General features: G+C 37.7%; 1 protein-coding gene across 17 annotated transcripts in view; it reads left to right on the top strand.

Annotated features, from left to right (window-relative positions):
* Lrrfip2 (LRR binding FLII interacting protein 2) overlaps positions 1 to 18,413 on the top strand; it is a 119,285-nt gene that overhangs the window by 79,326 nt on the left and 21,546 nt on the right. For 9 of the 17 annotated variants that reach the window (XM_070006602.1, XM_070006607.1, XM_070006604.1 and 6 more), the window contains 3 exons: positions 3,626 to 3,796; positions 13,115 to 13,207; positions 16,404 to 16,496. In XM_070006602.1, coding sequence (XP_069862703.1) covers positions 3,626 to 3,796; positions 13,115 to 13,207; positions 16,404 to 16,496 — 357 coding nt within the window. The remainder of the gene's footprint in view (positions 1 to 3,625; positions 3,797 to 13,114; positions 13,208 to 16,403; positions 16,497 to 18,413) is intronic. The other 8 variants (XM_070006606.1, XM_070006605.1, XM_070006608.1 and 5 more) reach the window with 1 other exon arrangement.

The raw sequence follows: 18,413 nt of genomic DNA, 5'->3' as shown, positions 1-18,413 counted from the left end.
TGGTTTCACGAGTTTTATTAATGTACTGCACATAGCTTTACTAACAGCATTTGTCTTTCAAGCATGTGCTTAACCTGCAAAACATAGGAAAGATGAACTTTCAATATCTGCTTATATTTAAATGTTTAGTATTATCCTTTTTTTTTTTTTTTTGTCCCTGTCCTGGGGCTTGAACTCAGGGACTGGACATTATCCCTTAGCTATTTTGCTCGATGCTAGTAGCACTCTACCACATGAGTCACAGCACCAACTTCTGGCTTTTTGGTAGTTAATTGGAGATAAATGTCTCATGGACTTTCCTGTCCAGGCTGGCTTTGAGCTGTAATTCTCAGATCTTAGCCTCCTCAGTAATTACAATTATAGGTGTGAGCCACCATTGTCTGGCTTTATTTTTAATGAAGAATTTTTAATGAGGGATGTTGATAACTTCTCTTTTTTATGCAAACCCAGGCTGAATTGGTTTTCTTTAGTACATACTCTGTTCTTTCTTCCCATCATTTAAAGAAAAGTTCATAGCGAAACATTAAGAATTTTTTAAGGACACTTTAGTACAGTCACTTAGAAACCAGAGATAGAATAAGGCTGAAATAATGGTGAAATTAATTGAGAAAAGACTAATAAAGAGATGTGTTAAAAGAATGCTACTTTCTTTGTTTTTTTCTTTTGTGCCAGTACTGGGGCTTGAACTCAGATACTCATACCCTTCCTTGGCTTTTTTACTCAAGGCTGGCACTCTTAACTCTTGAGCTGCACTTGAGCCACTTCCAGCCATTTCTAGTTAATTAGATATGAGTCTCATAGATTTGTTTTTCCTAGGCTGGCTTCAAACCACAGTCCTCAGTTCTCAGCTACTGAGTATAGGGTTACAGGCGTGAGCCACCAGTTCCCAGCATGATTTTTGTTTTTAATACTCAGTAGAACATAATGATAGGTTACCATCCTTCCTGTCCCTGAGTTGAAAGTAGCTCAGTTACCAGTCACTTGATGTACAGTGTAAGTGCTGGTATCTCATTCTTTACATGTACAGTTAACTCAGCTAGGTTTTGAGATGTTGAGAACAAGAACAATATTTTATCCATCTACAAAGTAAATGATCACAAAACTACAAAGTAGATGACTAGTTTTAGTCATCTACAAAGTCAGTTTTGTACTGACTAGTTTTAGTTAAAACCTTCCAGACAATGTTCTTTTTAAATATTGCTATTTCTTTAATTCTAGAACACTAGGAGTAAGAAAATGGCTTTAAGTAATCCCAGGAAGAATTGTTGAGAGAAGAGAAGAGGTTATGGACTATGAGTGTAAATCTTATGAGTTGTCTAATAGATGAAGTGACCGTGGTGTGTGTGTGTGTGTGTGTGTGTCTGTGTGTATGTGTGTGGACTATGAGTGTAAATCTTATGAGTTGTCTAATAGATGAAGTGACTGTGGTGTGTGTGTGTGTGTGTGTGTGTGTGTGTGTGTGTGTGTGTGTGTGTGTGTGGACTATGAGTGTAAATCTTATGAGTTGTCTAATAGATGAAGTGACCGTGGTGTGTGTGTGTGTGTGTGTGTGTGCGCGCGCGCATGCACGCGTGAGTGTGTGTGCCAGTCCTGGGCTTGAATTTAGGGCCTGACTGCTGTCCTGCAGCATATTTGCTCAAGGCTAGCACTCTGCCACTTGAGCCACAGCTTTACTTCCAGCTTTTTGATGGTTAGTTGGTGATAAAGAGGCTCAGTAGGCTTTCCTGCCTGGGCTAGCTTTGAATTGCAGTCCTCAGATTTCAGCCTCCTGAGTAGCTAGGATTATAGGTTTGGGTCAATGGTACCCAGTGAAGTATCTACCCTTTACAAAGTGCCAAGAATAAAGTAAGGATGCTTATGAGCTACTAGCTTATGAACTAAGAGAGAATTTCACCCCACTATTGTGAAGGTATTTTTTGAATATATGGCACTATACACAGCTTAAACTAACTCAGTGGTTTCAAAACTTTGGTGTGTACCAGGATCATTTGGAGCTTTTCAGAATAGAGATTACTGGGTTCTACCTCCAGATTTTCTGACTGAGGGAGTCATTGAGGGGATTGAATATTTGCATGTCTACCCAGTTCACAATTAATGTTCTTGGCTGCTGATCCATAACCCACACTGAAAATCAGTGCCTTACTAGAACTTAAATAAAATTGATTCCATATGGATATCAATACACGATCTTCCCACCTATAACCTTCTGTGAACTGTGAAGCTGATTACAGGTATGAGTCATTTGCACCCAGCTAATGTCTCCCTTAAAAAAAAAAAATCAATTGTGGGGCTTGAACTCAGGGCCTCAGCACTTTCTCTGAGCTTTTTGCTCAAGGCTAGCGCTCTACCACTTTGTGCCACAGCTCCATTTCTGGCATTCAAGTGGCTAATTATAGGTAAGAGTCTCATGGACTGTCCTGCCTGAGCTGACTTTGGACTAGCTAGGATTACAGTGTAAGCCAACCAGAACTTGACAGTAGCTCCCTTTTTTAATAGTTTTTTTTTTTTTGGGGGGGGGGGCCCGGTTGTGGGGCCTGAACTCTGGGCCTGGGCGCTGTCCCTCAGCTCTTCAGCTCAAGGCTAGCACTCTACCACTTGCGCCACAGCGCCACTTCCGGCTTTTTTCTTTTTGTTTATGTGGTGCTGAGGAATCGAACCCAGGGCCTCATGCATGCAAGACAAGCACTCTACCACTGAGCCACCTTCCCAGCCCTTTAATAGTCTTTTTAAAAAATTGCTTACTTTTTCTTTTCTTTTCTTTTTTTTGATGGTACTGGGTTTGAAACCACAGCCTTTCACTTATTAGGCATGTGCTCTACCATTTTAGCCCTTTTTGGTTTTGTTTTCTGTCTCTCTGTTTCTTTTTCTCTGTTTCTGTCTTTCTCCATTTCTGTCTCTCTTTCACACCCACACCAACACATTTGAACTTGTAGCCTTGCTTGGCTCTACCACTTTCAACTATGTTTATGCCCAGACTGGCCCAGAGCACAGCCCTCCTATTTCCCCTATGGCTGGGATGACAAAGTGTGTGCCAGCATGCCCATCTTTCCTTAAATTGGTTGAAATGGGGAACTTTGTGCCTGATGGTCTGGCTTCAAACCACAGTCCTCCCAATTTTTGCTTTCCAAATAGCTAGGATTATATAGGTGAGCCACCATGTCTTAACCTGTATTGATCACTTACTAAAAAATGGCTAAAATTTGAATAAAATTAGAAGACACGTTTACACATTGACATTAGCATATACTGAAAACAGAAACCTAGGAAGTGGCAAAATTCAAATGACTATTTTTGTGTAGTAAGAGGCCCCGTTTTGTTGCATCATTGCATAAAAACACCAGGTGTTTTGTTGTTACAAACAATGAATGTAGATTTTCTGACGCTTAGAAGTGGTTTTCTCTTCATCTCTCAGAGCTACATTACTGCTTGATTTTGTTTTCTTGGGAGCAAATAGGGAATGTATTTCGTCTCTCTGTTTTATGTGCATGTAACTAAACAAGGAATTCTTAAAACACCTATATTTTGTGAATGCAATATTAATGTGTTTGTGCCAATGCTATGATTTTCTGTTATATGTACACAATAAACATATCTTAGATTTCAAGCTAATGATTTTCTCATTTAGGAGTCCTTGTCTGAAGTGGAAGAGAAATACAAGAAAGCCATGGTTTCTAATGCACAGTTGGACAATGAAAAGAACAATCTGATCTACCAGGTAGACACCCTCAAGGATGTTATTGAAGAACAAGAGGAACAGATGGCAGAATTTTATAGAGAAAATGAGGAAAAATCAAAGGTAATTAATTGCTCATTATGTACCATGCCATTTTATTAGGTCAGAAAAATAAAAGCCTGCCATGTAAATAGTGATGTGGTTAATGAAGGATTGCTACTTTTGGAGGATATTCCAGTAAAATTTTTATTTTCTGAAGAAACCTTATATTCTTTTCACTTTTGGGGGGAGTAGAGTAGAGTGCAATTCAAGTTTTAGCTTTTATTTTCTGATCAAATTGGGATATTTTCCTTGAATAGCTTACCTTTTCTTCTTATAAGTGCATGGAGCTACAACACAACTCCAGAAATACTTAATGAGTCTAAGCTGATTTATTTTTTTCTGTGAACTTCTAAATGGTTCAAAAGACTCACTTTCTAAATAACTGGACAGAAGCTTTAAACATTTACTTAAAAATAACAGTTTATATTCATTGGTCAGAAATTGACAGATTTTCTTTAGAGGTTAAAAAGCTTTGTTAAAATGCACAGTTCAAAAATAAAAGCCACTGCTAAGGACCTGATTTTGCTATTGGACAACTGTAGAAAACAAACTGGGTTCTTAAAAGTTTCTTGAGGGCGGAAGTGGTGCTGTAGCTCAAGCGGTAGAGTGCTCGCCTTGAGCTGAAGAGCACAAGGACAGCGCCCAAGCCCAGAGTTCAAGCCCCAGGACAACAACAAAAAAAAAGTTTCTTGAGGGCTGCATATGTGGCTTAAGACATAAAGTACTAGTCCTAAGGGAAAAATCCACATGAGTGCATGAGGTCCTGTGTTCAAACCCTGACTCTGTTCCAAAAAAAAATAATTAAAATTGACAATTAAAATTGTTAATATCAGTCTAAAGAGAGGACAAATGTATTGCTTCTATAATGCCACTATACAAGCAAAAAAGAATTGAGGTACTATGTATTGATAAATTGCTAGAAACAATTGGCACTTGTACATAACAAAGGGAGAGAGATGTCATTTATACAATCTCCCTCAGGCATTAATACTCTTTAGTAGTCATAGTGATTTCTTTCTTTATGGACTAAATGGACTGAAATGCTCATTCTAGTTTTGATCATTCCAAGAAGTATTAGAAAGTATTTGATGGGAGTTTGGAGGAGGAATAAATAGGCAAAACATAGATAATCTTTAGCAAAGTAAAATTATTCTGTAGCATACAATAATGGAAGAAACATGTTATACATTTGTTGAAAACCTTAGAATATGCACAAGGAGAGTAAACCATAAGGTAAACTGTGACCTTTCGGTGATAATGATGTCACTGTAGCTTCACTGATTGAAACCAATGTACCACTCTGTTATGGGGTATTGGTAGTAGGAAAAACTGCATGTGTGGGAGTTCAGGAAGCATATGGGAACTCTGTACCATCTACCTAGTTTTTCAGTGAATTTAAAACTGCTTTTTATTTTATTTTATTTTTAAATTTTTTATTGAGATTAGGTGATTACATAAATTTCACATATTTCACAGTAGTGTGGAATAGTGATACTTAAAGTCACAAACATATTTTAACCTTCTAAAACTGCGTTTTGAAAAGCATATTTTTAAGTGTTAGGTTAAGAGGACTTGGGTCTAGATAGATAAAAACAAGGCCTCTTCAGTGTTTTTATGTTGGATCCTTAGTAATCCATTGAAGAAGGCCATGATTTTTGGTAAGTTATTCTTGCATTCCATCAGTAATTTTTGAGGATTTTGAGCCATTATACTTTGCTTCCTCTTAAGGATTTTTTTCTGTCTAGCCACACCATTTCATATCTATTTCAGAAAATGTCATGTTAATTTATGGTCAAAATTAAAATGAGTTATCTTCCTGCTTCTCAAATACCCTTTTTATTGTGCTGGAACTCAGGCTCTGGACACTATCCTTCAGTTTGTTTGCTAAAAGCTGTTGCTCTACTACTTGAGCCACAGTTCCATGTCTAGCTTTTTGGTGGTTAATTGGAAATAAAGAGTTTCATAGACTTTCTGCCTGAGCTGCCATTGAACCACTACTCTCAGAGTTAAGCCTCCTGAGTAGCTAGGATTACAGGCATGAGTGACCAGCACCTAGTTGCATTAAAAAAAAATAAATACCTTTGATTAGCTCTTTTACTGAATTAATTCTTCTTTTTATCATTTGCTAAAATATAGAGAAATATTAGTATGTCTAGGGATTTTTTTTCCTTTTCAGTAAGCTTTTAAAATTCTCTGGAAATGTAGTTCAGGTACTATATAGTACCTATTGATAAAATAGTGGGTCTAGCCAGCCTACTTTTACCTTGCAGTCTCTTGTTTGAAACTTCATGTTCATTGTCACAGATATACAAAGATGTCAGGCACTTGATGTTTTTCATTGTAGCAGTAGATGGTAAGAGTAGAGAACTAGGTCCATTCAGTAACATCAACAATACTAATTTTGTTCAAAATATCTTTAGTGCTTCTTACTGGAATTATAATAACTGCAATTTTGGGGGTGAGGGGAGCAGTCCTGGGGCTTGAACTCAGGGCCTGGGCACTGTCCTCTCTTTTGCTCAAGGCTAGTACTCTTATCACTTGAGTCATAGTACCACTTCTGGCTTTTTCTGTTTATGTGGTACTAAGGAATGGAACCCAGGGCTTCATGCATGCTAGGCAAGCACTCTACCACTAAGCCACATCCCCAGCCCTAATAATTGCATTTTTAAACATTGTTTTCCTATCTACTTCAGGGACTGGGAATGCCTTAAACATACTATTCTTTCTTAATAGTTACTTGTATGGGTAGGGAACTAGCTTATCTAGCATTTAAAATACTTTATTATGGGCTTTACACATACAAAAAATATACAAAGGAATATAATGGATCCTCATAAACTCATCACTTGCCTCCAACTGTTGTCAACCATAGTCAATTTTGAGATGACAACTGCATGCTGCCATACCTAGCCATTGATTGAGTTGGCCTCCAACAGTGATCCCCCAGTCTCTGCTTCTCAGATCGAAGCAGAGCCATTGTACCTGACTTCTCTTTTTAGAAGTTGAGTCAAATGATCATTTTACACCTGAAGAATTAGGACTGACTTCTTCATATTACATATTTAGTCACTGTTAAATTTCTGATAGCTTTGGAATGTTATAGACCAGTTTTCTTTTTGTATTTGTTTTTGTTTTTGCCAGTCTGGGGCTTGAACTCAGGACCTGGGCACTGTCTCTGAGCTTCTTTTGCTCAAGGCTAGCACTCTACCGTTTGAGCTGCAGCACCACTTCTGGCCTTTTCTGTTTATGTGGTACTGAGTAATTGAATCCAGGGCTTCATCCATGCTAAGCAAGCACTCCTTCCACTAAGCTACATTTCCATTCCTGTTTTGTTTTTTTAAAATGAAATCAGAACTTGTCCCGATGGCATATATTATAATCCTAGCACTCAGGATGGCAGAGGCAGGCAGATTATGAGTCTGAGGCCAGCCTGCGCTACACAGTGAGACCTTGTCTATAAATAAGCAAGTATAAGTATGTATCAAATAAGTAATCAAATCAGGTAAATTCCCTACGTTGAGATTAGATGCTATCTCTTTTAAGACCTCTCAATTGGCAGGTACTTTTTTGTCTTGCGATTTATATGTATTAATGATTCTGAATTACTTGTATCAACAGGTATACAGTCTTAGAGATTTTGTTATTTTCATCCCCATGACATCTTTCTGATGTTCCTTTGTCTTCTTTAGTTGCTGCAAATAGGCTATCATGTACAGAGGTTTGATCAAATGTTACCGTAGCCTTTTGGGCAAGTCTGCTTATGAGGAGCTGTCTTCTTTTGGGAGGCTCATGTGCCTGGCATTTCTTTATGTTTCAGTATCTGGATAGGTCCTGTAATTGGTTAGAGATCACAGAATAGGATGTTCTGATTTTTACTATTACTGATTTATTTAACCTTATTTTAATATCTTAAAGTGTTTATTAAGATGCAGTTATATATCATACAACTGAGCCATTTAGTTTTAGCATATTCACTGAAGTGCCCATCTTTCACCACCACAGACACCTTTAGAATATTTTCCTTACCTCAGAAGGGAAACCAAATACTCTTTAGCTAGCATATTCCTATCCTTTTGTCTCTTATTCACAAGTAACCACTGATCTATTGTGACTGAGTAGATTTCCTTATTCTAGACATCCGTATCAATGGAATTATATGTAGTCTTTTGTGATCACTGTGTTTCACTTAACGTAGTGATTTCAAAGTTCATAATATGCTCGGACTATCAGTACTACATTCCCTCTTGTAATGTATTAATATACTATGGTTTAGATCTCCATATTTGTACTGATGGGCATCTGGTTTATGTCTTCCTTTTGGCTACTATGAATATTGCCATAAACAGGTGCACAATTTTTTAATATAAATACAGTGTTGTCCTTTTTCTTAAGTATGTACTTGTTACAAGTTCATATATTTAACACATGTTAGGTTTAGGTCAGATGTTTAAGGTTTAGATTGTGTTTAGGTCACATGTTTAACTTTGTTTCTAGTAGTGTATGTAGGTTCTGATTTCTCCATACTTAATTCTACTCATTCTAGTGGATGTGGTTTTGATATTTGCATCTTACTGATAAACTAATGATTTTGAGTATCTTTTGGGCTTTTGGGTAAAATTTGTGCAACATCTATTTGGATCTTTTGCCTATTATTAATTGGATTATTTGTCTTCATTATTGAGTAGTAAGACTTTATATATTCTATATGTAAGTCCCTTATTAAATACATAATTTACAATATTTTTCCATCTTCTAGGTTGTCTTTCTTACCTTCCTATGCTTTGTTTTTTTAGTCCATCTTTATTGAGAAACTTGCTCATCTCTTATTACTCACATAGTTTACATAGAAAAGGCAAAATAAAGACTTGATTCTTTGATTTTAAGTTTCAAAATAAGGAATTGTTTAGTATCCTTTCATAATGACTAATTATTTTATTCTCTTATACATACATGGAATTGTAGCCTCTTTGTACAACTACTTAGTAGTAATAATTTTTAAAATGTGCTGAAACACCAAATGTTTGAATCCATGTGTCAGGTAATGAGTACAGTGCATCTTGATCAATGCCATACCTTCTGTTGTTCTCCCTCAGTTTCCCTCTTTCATCCCAACCCACAGGCTCAGTGCATTTTTAATGCTCAAATTGTCTCATATCTGTCAAATTTGAGCCTCTTTAGGATGATTCTCAATTATTTTGGACCAGTAATTAATAGCTTTCTTATAGAAAGGAATTTTCTGCTTCAGACCTTTAATTGGTCATTTGTACAAGGAAGCCCTTTCTCTTAGTAAGGCATTGTGTGTGCCAGGGATGTTCTTTGTTGCTGAGTTGGTCATGTTATAGATCTTTCCAGTGGATATACCTAGGAAACACATATTTTTAATGACAAAATATTACGATAGTTGCAGTTCCTGTTAGGACTCTAGGGATTTTACTTAACCTCCTCTGTGTTAAATCTGTATATTTTTTCCCACACTGTAATTCTTAGTTCTCAGAGTCAGTAGGGATGATAGCAATTACATTCTATTCTCACTGCTTTTTTCTACAGCACTTAAAATAACAATACCAGGATTGGCATCGATATAATTACTGAACATAATTGAAAGGGTTTGGTTTGGCTTATTTTTTTCTTTCACCAGTGGCTCTGTATAGCCAAACTATTGTTTAAAAAAGTTACTTGAAATAGTTTCTTTGTGTTTATGCCACTAACTGGATATATAGCTAGCTTCACTGCATTTTACCTCCAATATGTAGGAATTACTTTTAAATTTTTTTGTTTTTATTTTTTATTGTGGTAAAGATTGTACAATATAAAATTTACATTTTAAAGGGAACAGTTCAGTAGTGATAATCTGTGTCTTTGTGTTATTTTGCATCAAATCTCTAGAACTTTTTATTTTGCAAAACGAAGCTTTAAGCTGTGCACTGGTGATTTATGCCTATAATCCTAGGTACTAAGGAGAATGAGATCTGAGGATCACAGTTCAAAGCCAGCCCAGGCAGGAAAGTCCATGAGACTCTAAATCTCCAATTTACCACCAAAAAGCTGGAAGTGGAACTGTTGCTCATGTGGCATAGCACAAGCCTTGAGCAAAGAAGCTCAAGGATGGTACCCAGGCCCTGAATTGAAGCCCTAGTACTGGGACCAAAAACAAACAAAATGAAAACTAGTTTCTATTAAAATGTTCACTGTTTGTCTCTTTCCTTCTTCCCAGTACCCTGTTCTAGATATTCTACTTTTTGTCTGAATTTGTCTACTACAAGTACTTAATAAGTAGAATTACATAATATTTGTCATTTTGTCACTGGCTCATGTTACTTAGCATAATATCCTTAAGCATGGTCATCCACGGGGAAGCATGTGACAAGCTAGGATCACAGGTATAAGCCACATGGCTATTTGTTTTGTTGAGAGTCTCTTGTTCTGTATCTCACTTGGGCTTTAGTCTTCAGAGAGCTAGGATTACAGGTGTGTACCATCATACTCTGCACTCCATTCTTTTTTTAAATTTTAAATATAGGTTCTCATTCTATAGCCCTAGCTGGACTTGAACTCACTCAAGAGGCCTTTTTTGTTGTTGTTGTTGTTGTGGGGCTTGAACTCTGGACCTGCGCACTGTCCCTCAGCTCTTCAGCTCAAGGCGAGTGCTCTACCACTTTGAGCCACAGCACCACGTTTGTTTTTCTGGTGGTTAATTGGAGATAAGAGTCTCACAGACATTCCTGCCCAGGCTGGTTTTGAACAGCGATCCTCAACTTCCTAAGTAGTTAGGATTGCAGGCGTGAGCCACTGGCACCCAGCCCTTTCTTTTGATAGACATTAGATTTGTTTTAAAATCTAACTTTGTCTTGAAATTATGTAAAGTAGGTAGATCTTAAATCAGCAGAGAAATATATGAAAAATCCTTATTTCTTCCTTTCTTCTAGAAAATGATCTTTTAGTTGTACAAAGATGTCATTTACCAAAGCAGTTTATGAATATAGTACATATTGATCAATGTCACCCCCTTCAATATTCTCACACTCCTTTGACCCACTCCTTCCATTACTTCTCTCAATTTTGTGAATTCTAGACAATTCTTCCCCACCTCTTCCCTTCATTTATCTGCCCCTCTCTCCTTGTCCCCACTCCCCTTCTTGCATCTACGCATTTCTTGATGTTGATTTTGTTGAGCTTTAACCTAGTCCTTCTAAAGGATGATACTATTTGAGCTTTCCATAGTCTATTATACTTCAGTTAATTCATTTGTAACAATTTGATTACCGCCTAACGTTTTCGTGTATAATAGGTACATTTCATCTACCACAAATGAGGGAAACCATGCAGCCTTTATTTCTGTGGGTCTGGCTATATTTTTTTTCTATTTTTTAAATCTAAGAAGATGTATTAGCCATCTTAATTAACATGTAGAGAGCACTTAATGTACATCTATAGTATTTATAGCTCTCCTTTCTTAGAAAATAGTAGTCCTGGGGCTTGAACTCAGGGTTTGGTGCTGTCCCTGAGCTGCTTTCACTTAAGGCAAGTGTTCTTTCATTTGAGCCACAGCACTACTTCCAGCTTTTTTGAATAGTTTATTGGAGACAAGAATCTCACAGAGTTTCTTGCCCAAGCTGGGACCCAGCTTTCCACCTTGATTTTTATTATCTTCAGATTGTATAGTACATCTGATGTAAGACATTTTTGTCATTTCTTTTTTTTTTGGGGGGGGGGTCCAGCCGTGGGGCCTGAACTCTGGGCCTGGGCGCTGTCTCTCAGCTCTTCAGCTCACGCCTAGCGCTCTACCACCTGAGCCACAGCGTCACTTCCAGCTTTTTTCTTTTTGCTTATGTGGTGCTGAGGAATCGAACCCAGGGCCTCATGCATGGAAGGCAAGCGCTCTACCACTGAGCCACCGTCCCAGCCCCTTTTGTCATTTCTTTTAACCACTGCATAGTTAATCACTGTCATCTTGTGGACGCTTTGTTGTTCTAATTTCAATTCATAAACATTAAAATAATTTGTTTTTTATTTTTATTTTTATTGTGAAAATACTGTACAGAGGGGTTACAATTACATGGGCAAGATAATGAGTACATTTCTTATCAAGCATTGTAGCCTCCTCCTTTGTTTCCATCCTCCCCCACCCAACCCTCCTCCCCCTCGCCCCACCAAAGTTGTAAAGTTCGTTTTCAACATACGACTTGTATGTCTTATTGTTGCAATGGGTCCACCTGTATCCCTATTTAAACGATTTGTTTTTTCCCTTCCCCCTTAAAAGTACTTTTAACAATAAATTCTAGCTACTTGGCAGGTGGATATGGGAGTATCACAGTTCAAGACCAAACTGTACTTAAAAGTTTATGAGATTCCTTCTCAACCAGTGTCCTATCCTGGTCTCATGTGCCTACGTTTTCAGATACTGGAGAGGCACAATGGTTATGTGCAGTAGTTCATAGCTGTCATTCCCAGCAACACAGCAAAGCACACTGGGAAGGTCATACATAGCTCAGGCTGGCCCAGGCATAAAACAGGATCCTACCTTGCAAGTAACCATTACATTTTTCATTACATTTTTCTGTTAACTGTCTATTTCTTTAGGTGGTTTTTTCATGTAGCATATTTTTTTTTGTTTCCAATTTTAAAGGATTCTCTATATGGATAAGTAGTGACATTTTGTTTATGAAAATAAATTTAAATTTTTTGCAAATTGTCATCTCTATTTTTACTTTGTGCTGTCTTTTGCTATTCAAAAGCTTTAATTTTTATGTAGTTTAACTATTGCCTCAATTCTTTGTCTTGCTTGTAGAGTTTTGAGTCATTTCAAATACCTCCCCCTACTCTTTGGCTACTCTTTTTTTTTTTTAAGTGCCTGTAGAGTTTGTTTTCCCTTCCCTTGCAGTTTCTTATCTTCACCATATGAGATGAAACCTTTAAAGCTTTTTTGTTTTTTGTTTTGTTTTTGGTCATGGGGCTTGAACTCTGGGCCTGAGTGTTGTCCCTCAGCTCTTCAGCTCAAGGTGAATGCTCTACCACTTGAGCCACAGCACTACTTCTGGTTTTCTGGTCGTTTATTGAAGATAAAAGTCCCACAGACTTTCCTGCCCAGGCTGGCTTTGAGCTGTGATCTCAGATCTCAGCCTCCTGAGTAGCTAGGATTACAGGCATGAGCCACTGGTTCCCTATGAAAACTTTATATAAAGTTTTTTAATCTTCCTATTGGATGTTTAGTTTTAGGTTATTCTAAGTCAGCAGTCTAGGCATATTTCTGAAAGTCATTCTTGATCTCTGTGTTTTATTGCAAATACTCAAATTTGTTGTATGCTGTGAACTGTATAAAAGATGTCATTTCTTTAACAGGAGTTGGAAAGGCAGAAACACATGTGTAGTGTGCTGCAGCACAAGATGGATGAACTTAAAGAAGGCCTTCGGCAAAGAGACGAACTTATTGAGGTATGTGAGCTGAAGGAATACTTAGTTCTGAAAATAAATGAGTTGGATAGGATGAAGGCATATGTCTTAGGAGAAGAAAGCTGAAGTGCTGCAAAGGGATTGCTTATGTTCACATTTGGCTGCCTCCTAAAATTTTTCCAACAAATCTAAAGTCAGATTTTAAAAATTTATTCTTATACAAAGCCAGAAGTGGTGCTGTGGCTCAAGTGATAGAGCGCTTGCCTTGAGCTGAACAGCTGAAGGATAGCACCCAGGCCCAGAGTTCAGGCCCCACAACCGACAAAAAAATAAATGAATAAATAAAATAAAAATAAAAATTTATACTTATAAACCCTATGAACAGTTCTTCCTTTAATAGTAGAAATAAGTCCACTCTTTCTGAAAGAAATCTTAAAATGTAGACAAATGGAAAATGCCAGAAAAGCATTCTTCAGAACCTAATGAATTCTATTTTTGGGGAGAATTCTGCAGAAGTAAGAATTCTGATCTTCTCAGGAAAAAACATTTCTGAAGTCAAGGGAGAGATCCTGAGTTAAAACTGTGATACTGGTATAAACACATGCATGCACACACGTACACACACACATTCTTCCAAAAAAGAAACATTTCTGAGGTAGCTAATCTATAAAAGAAGAAATTGTCCAGGTCCATCCCTTGTATATAGAAGTTGCAAGTTTCTACTATGGAGGAACTCCATGTGGGACAATATTGGCAACATCTTAGTAGGTAGAGGCACAGTCCAGCAAGAACTTTGAAAACACTTGTCCTTTCAGACTTACCACTTTCTGTGTATGTGTTCTTTAAATGTGGCTTTTCCTCTTGAAGTGTTTTATAGATAAGAGGTCCAGGGGTATCCTGCCCGTATTTAATGTTGATTATAGGTTAGTAATATCAGCAAGATCAGCTCTTAATGATCCAGGAGAGATACCACACTTACTACACTTGTTCTCATTTCTGGTGATTTAGACTCTTGGCTTTCCTTCTCTCCATCCTATTCCCTTCTCTTCCTCTTTCTTTCTTTCCCCTTAGACTTTCCTTAATCTGTGTGTGTAAATGACTTTGAGAATTACTTAGTAGAGGAAAAGAAATAGAAGGCCATCTTCTTTTGTGGATTTTTCTCCTCTTCTTCTTCCTCTTTGTTTTTTTGGCAGTACCAAGGTTTGAACTCAGCCTATGCTTTCTAAGCAGGTGCTGTATCATGTGAGTCACGCCTTCAACCCTTTTTCTTTATTTTATATATTTCAGTTGGACCTGTACCATGATCTCCCTATTTATATTTCTAGTGTAGCTGGGGTAACAGATGTGTACCACTATACCCATACTTTATTGTTGAAATATGGGGTCTTGTAAACATCTTGCCTGAATTGGTTTGGAACTACAGTCTTTGCCCCCTGAGTAGCTAAGATAACAGGCATGAACCATTTGTGCCATTTTTAAAAGGAATTAGCTACAATTTGTGGATTCTAAATGCAGATGTAGATAAGATTATGGATTTGTGAGATTATAAATGAATTAGTTCTCCTAGTTTTTGCATGTTGTTTGGGAGCATATTATCCAGATAAATTCTGTATTCTGTTGCTATTTTTTTTTTTTTTTTTGGGTCCGGTCGGGGGGCCTGAACTCTGGGCCTGGGCGCTGTCCCTCAGCTCTTCAGCTCAAGGCTAGCGCTCTACCACTTGAGCCACAGCACCACTTCCAGCTTTTTTCTTATGTGGTGCTGAGGAATCGAACCCAGGGCCTCGAGCATGCAAGGCAAGTGCTCTACCACTGAGCCACCTTCCCAGCCCCTTCTGTTGCTATTTAATAACAATGTGAAATACTTTTTTTTGTCCTTTAATCTTTTTTGTGTCAATTTCCAATCAGAATTAAGGTATATACCTTCCCACTTTTATGATTTCAAAAATAATAAAAATGCTCTGGGAGCTGCTTCTCAATTTCAATAGCCTATTTCAAGCTGGTTAGCTGTTTTTAATTGCATATTACATTTAGAGGATAATAATGTTGTTTTCTATAATTTATTTTTCTTTTTTGCCAATCCTGGGGCATGGCCTGTCCCTGAGCCTCTCTGTGCTCAAGGCTAGCACTCTACCATTTGAGCCATAGTACCACTTCTGGCTATTTATGTTTATGTGGTACGGAGGAATTGAACCCAGGGCTTCATGCAGGCTAGGCAAGCACTCTGCCACTAAGCCACATTCCCAGCCCTGTTTTCTATAATTTGTCACTGTGGTTTCTGTGGTTTCTGTGGTTTTAGGCCTTTTTTGGCCTGAATTTGCAACGAATATCTTTTCAGATGTTATTATCTGTAAAACCTTGAGTATGACAAGTAATGCTTTTGGTCTCTAGAAGATTTGTGTGGGAAGGCAGACAAAGTAATGTATTGGGAGGGAACCTATTACACAGGTATAAATTAATCAGCATTACTTCATCAGAAGAGTTGAGAATTACTGAAAATTAAGTTCTGGTTTTTCTAAAAAGTGATGTTTCCTTTATAATTCATGATGTTCTAGCTTCTGTTAACAAAATCAAAAGTTCTCAAGCTGAGTTGTATCTATTTTATTTCTGATTTAGAGAAATAAAATAAAAACTATTACTACTTCACTGTGGTAAAAGGTAATTTGTTTATATATTTAGAAAGAAAAAAAAAATCAACCATTGGGTTGGAGACAAGGTTCAGCCAGTGAGCAGAAGTTTCAGGTATCTAATTCAAGACCTGGTCTCAGACATAAAAAGGAAAGAAAACAAAGTTATCTGGCTGCCTTGTTGCCACATAACTGTGATTGGAGCAATCATTTATTCCCAACTTTCTGCCCTGCCCTCGCCTCCCTTCCACTCCTCCCTTTCTCCCTTTCTTCCCCTCCTCTCTTACCTCCTTTTTAGTTTTAGTTTTTTTTAAATTTTGTTGTGATGCTGAGGATCAAACTCAAGGCCTTTCATATACCTAGCACACATTCTGCAAATGCACCATGTCTCCTGGCCCACCTTCCACCTTTGACTACTTTTATGCTGGGGCAAATGAAGAAGATTCAAATAGATAATATCTTTCCTTTAGCATACCACTCTTACCCTTTCTGTTTGTCAATGATTTTTCCCTTTTTTAAGAGTTTATCACCTTTATTTTTGCTCTGTTTTCCTCACTCTAACTTCCTCCCTGTTTTCTTTTGCTTTCAATTACTTTTCCTCCCGTCTTCTGCAGGAGAATCAGCATATGCAGCAGAAAATAGACACCATGACAAAAGAGGTGTTTGACCTCCAGGAGACACTTCTTTGGAAAGATAAAAAAATTGGGGTATGAGATAAATTGAGCTTTTGAAGCTTATTAATGAGGAATAAGGAATAGACCAATAAAATTTGACTCACAGATTCCCAAAAATTTGTTCTTGAGTAGACAATGTAAATATGACCAAAAGCAAAGATAATTTGATGGGAAAACCAGACATCATGCTGGGAAATAGTTTTTCTTTCTATCTGACAGGGCTTGTGAAACCAACAAGTAGGAACTTTTAAAAGAAGTTGTTTTTTCTTTATGACATTGACTTAAAAAAGCAGCTTCAGGCATCTAATTCAAACTCTTTGGGTTTGATATTCTTATAAGAATTTGGATAAAAAGCAAGAAAATTATGAAATAGAGATGGAGAAAGTGTTATTAGCATCCTGAGAATCCTTGGTGAAGGGATTAAAAATCAGTTAATTATGGAAGTGGTTAGGAAAGGAAGACTACTAAATTTCCAAACCGTTTTGTAATCTAATTACAACTCCAGACTCCTCAAATCAGGGGCCTAGATTAGGACAAATTCTATTGCTATTTTGCTTAGCCTTGCAGGTAGATTCCAAGTAAACTGGAAGCTGAAAAATATCCACCAATTCAACTTAAGTGGCCTGTGGCTGGTAGTCCCTTCTCTTGGCATGAGCTCTTTTCCATAGTAGGGGAACCACTTAAATGAAGCTACCAAGACAGTATCAGGGAAGGGGTGTGGCTTATTTAGTTCAATGTTGTGTGGAGTAGAGAATTACAGGCATTTTTTTTTTTTTTTTGTGGTGCTGAGGAATCGAACCCAGGGCCTCAGGCATGCAAGGCAAGCACTCTGCCACTGAGCCACCTTCCCAGCCATTTAGAATTACAGGCAAAGCTCCCTCAGACCACCTGTGAGAGACAGATGGCTGAATGTGAACCCTAAGTCATATCCTCCAGTATAAGTAATGTTGCAAAGCCCATGCTGTCAGCAATGTCTATTACCTTATTTATTTATTTATTTATTTATTTAATTTTATTTTATTTAGTCGGTCATGAGGCTTGAACTCTGGGCCTGGGCACTGGCCCTCAGCTCTTCAGCTCAAAGCTAGCACTCTGCCACTTGAGCCACAGCACTACTTCTGGTTTTCTGGTAGTTTATTGGAGCTAAGAGTCTCATGGACTTTCCTGTCCGGGCTGGCTTTGAACCGTGATCCTCAGATCTCAGCCTCCTGAGTAGCTAGGATTACAGGTGTGAGCCACTGGCGCCTAGCTCTAATATTTTCTATCCTATAAACCCCCATTACTAAAATATCAGGAGACCCCATTGCTTCCAAGATAGACCAAAAAATTAAAGAACCAAAGGTAATTTTGCATAATTTTCTGATGCTTCTCTCTGGGAGATAATTTAACAACTTCATTAAGTCTTTTAATCATAATTGTGAATTACTGGTTTTATTCGATTTTTTTACTTGGAAATCTTAAAATGAAAAATGTGTCCAATGAAATAAGCAATGTATAGTTAAAAATTTAATCACTATCTAGAATGAGCTTTTTTTAAGACCTTAGATAATTTCCCTCAGCACAAATCTGTGGGTCCAGGGTTTCTAATTTGTATAGTTGTCTCTATATTTCAAACAGATTGTCTTAGCCTAGCTGTAACTGTATTAAACCAGGACACTGTACATGCTGTATGTGATACAATCAATATATAGAACATTTCTTTCACCATAAGGAATTTTTCTCCATCCCCCTGTTTCCTCCCTCTCCCTGTCTCTCATCCTCTCTCCTCCCTCCTTCCCTTCCTTCCTCCTTTCTCTCTCTTCCCTCGCTTCTCCTTCCCTCCTTTCTCTCCATTCTCCCCTTTGTCTCCTTCCCCCTTCTTTTTCCCTCTTTCTTCTCCCCCCTCCCTTTCTCCTTACTCTCTTCCCCCTCCTCCTCTTTCTCCTCCCTCCATCCTTCTCTGTTCCCCTC

Source organism: Dipodomys merriami, unplaced genomic scaffold (assembly GCF_024711535.1).
Source record: "Dipodomys merriami isolate MVZ:Mamm:240054 unplaced genomic scaffold, mDipMer1.0.p SCAF_7, whole genome shotgun sequence".
Taxonomy (NCBI): Eukaryota; Metazoa; Chordata; class Mammalia; order Rodentia; family Heteromyidae; genus Dipodomys; species Dipodomys merriami.
The sequence above is the reverse complement of the archived record's forward strand: the minus strand, read 5'-3'. Positions and strand labels throughout refer to the sequence as shown.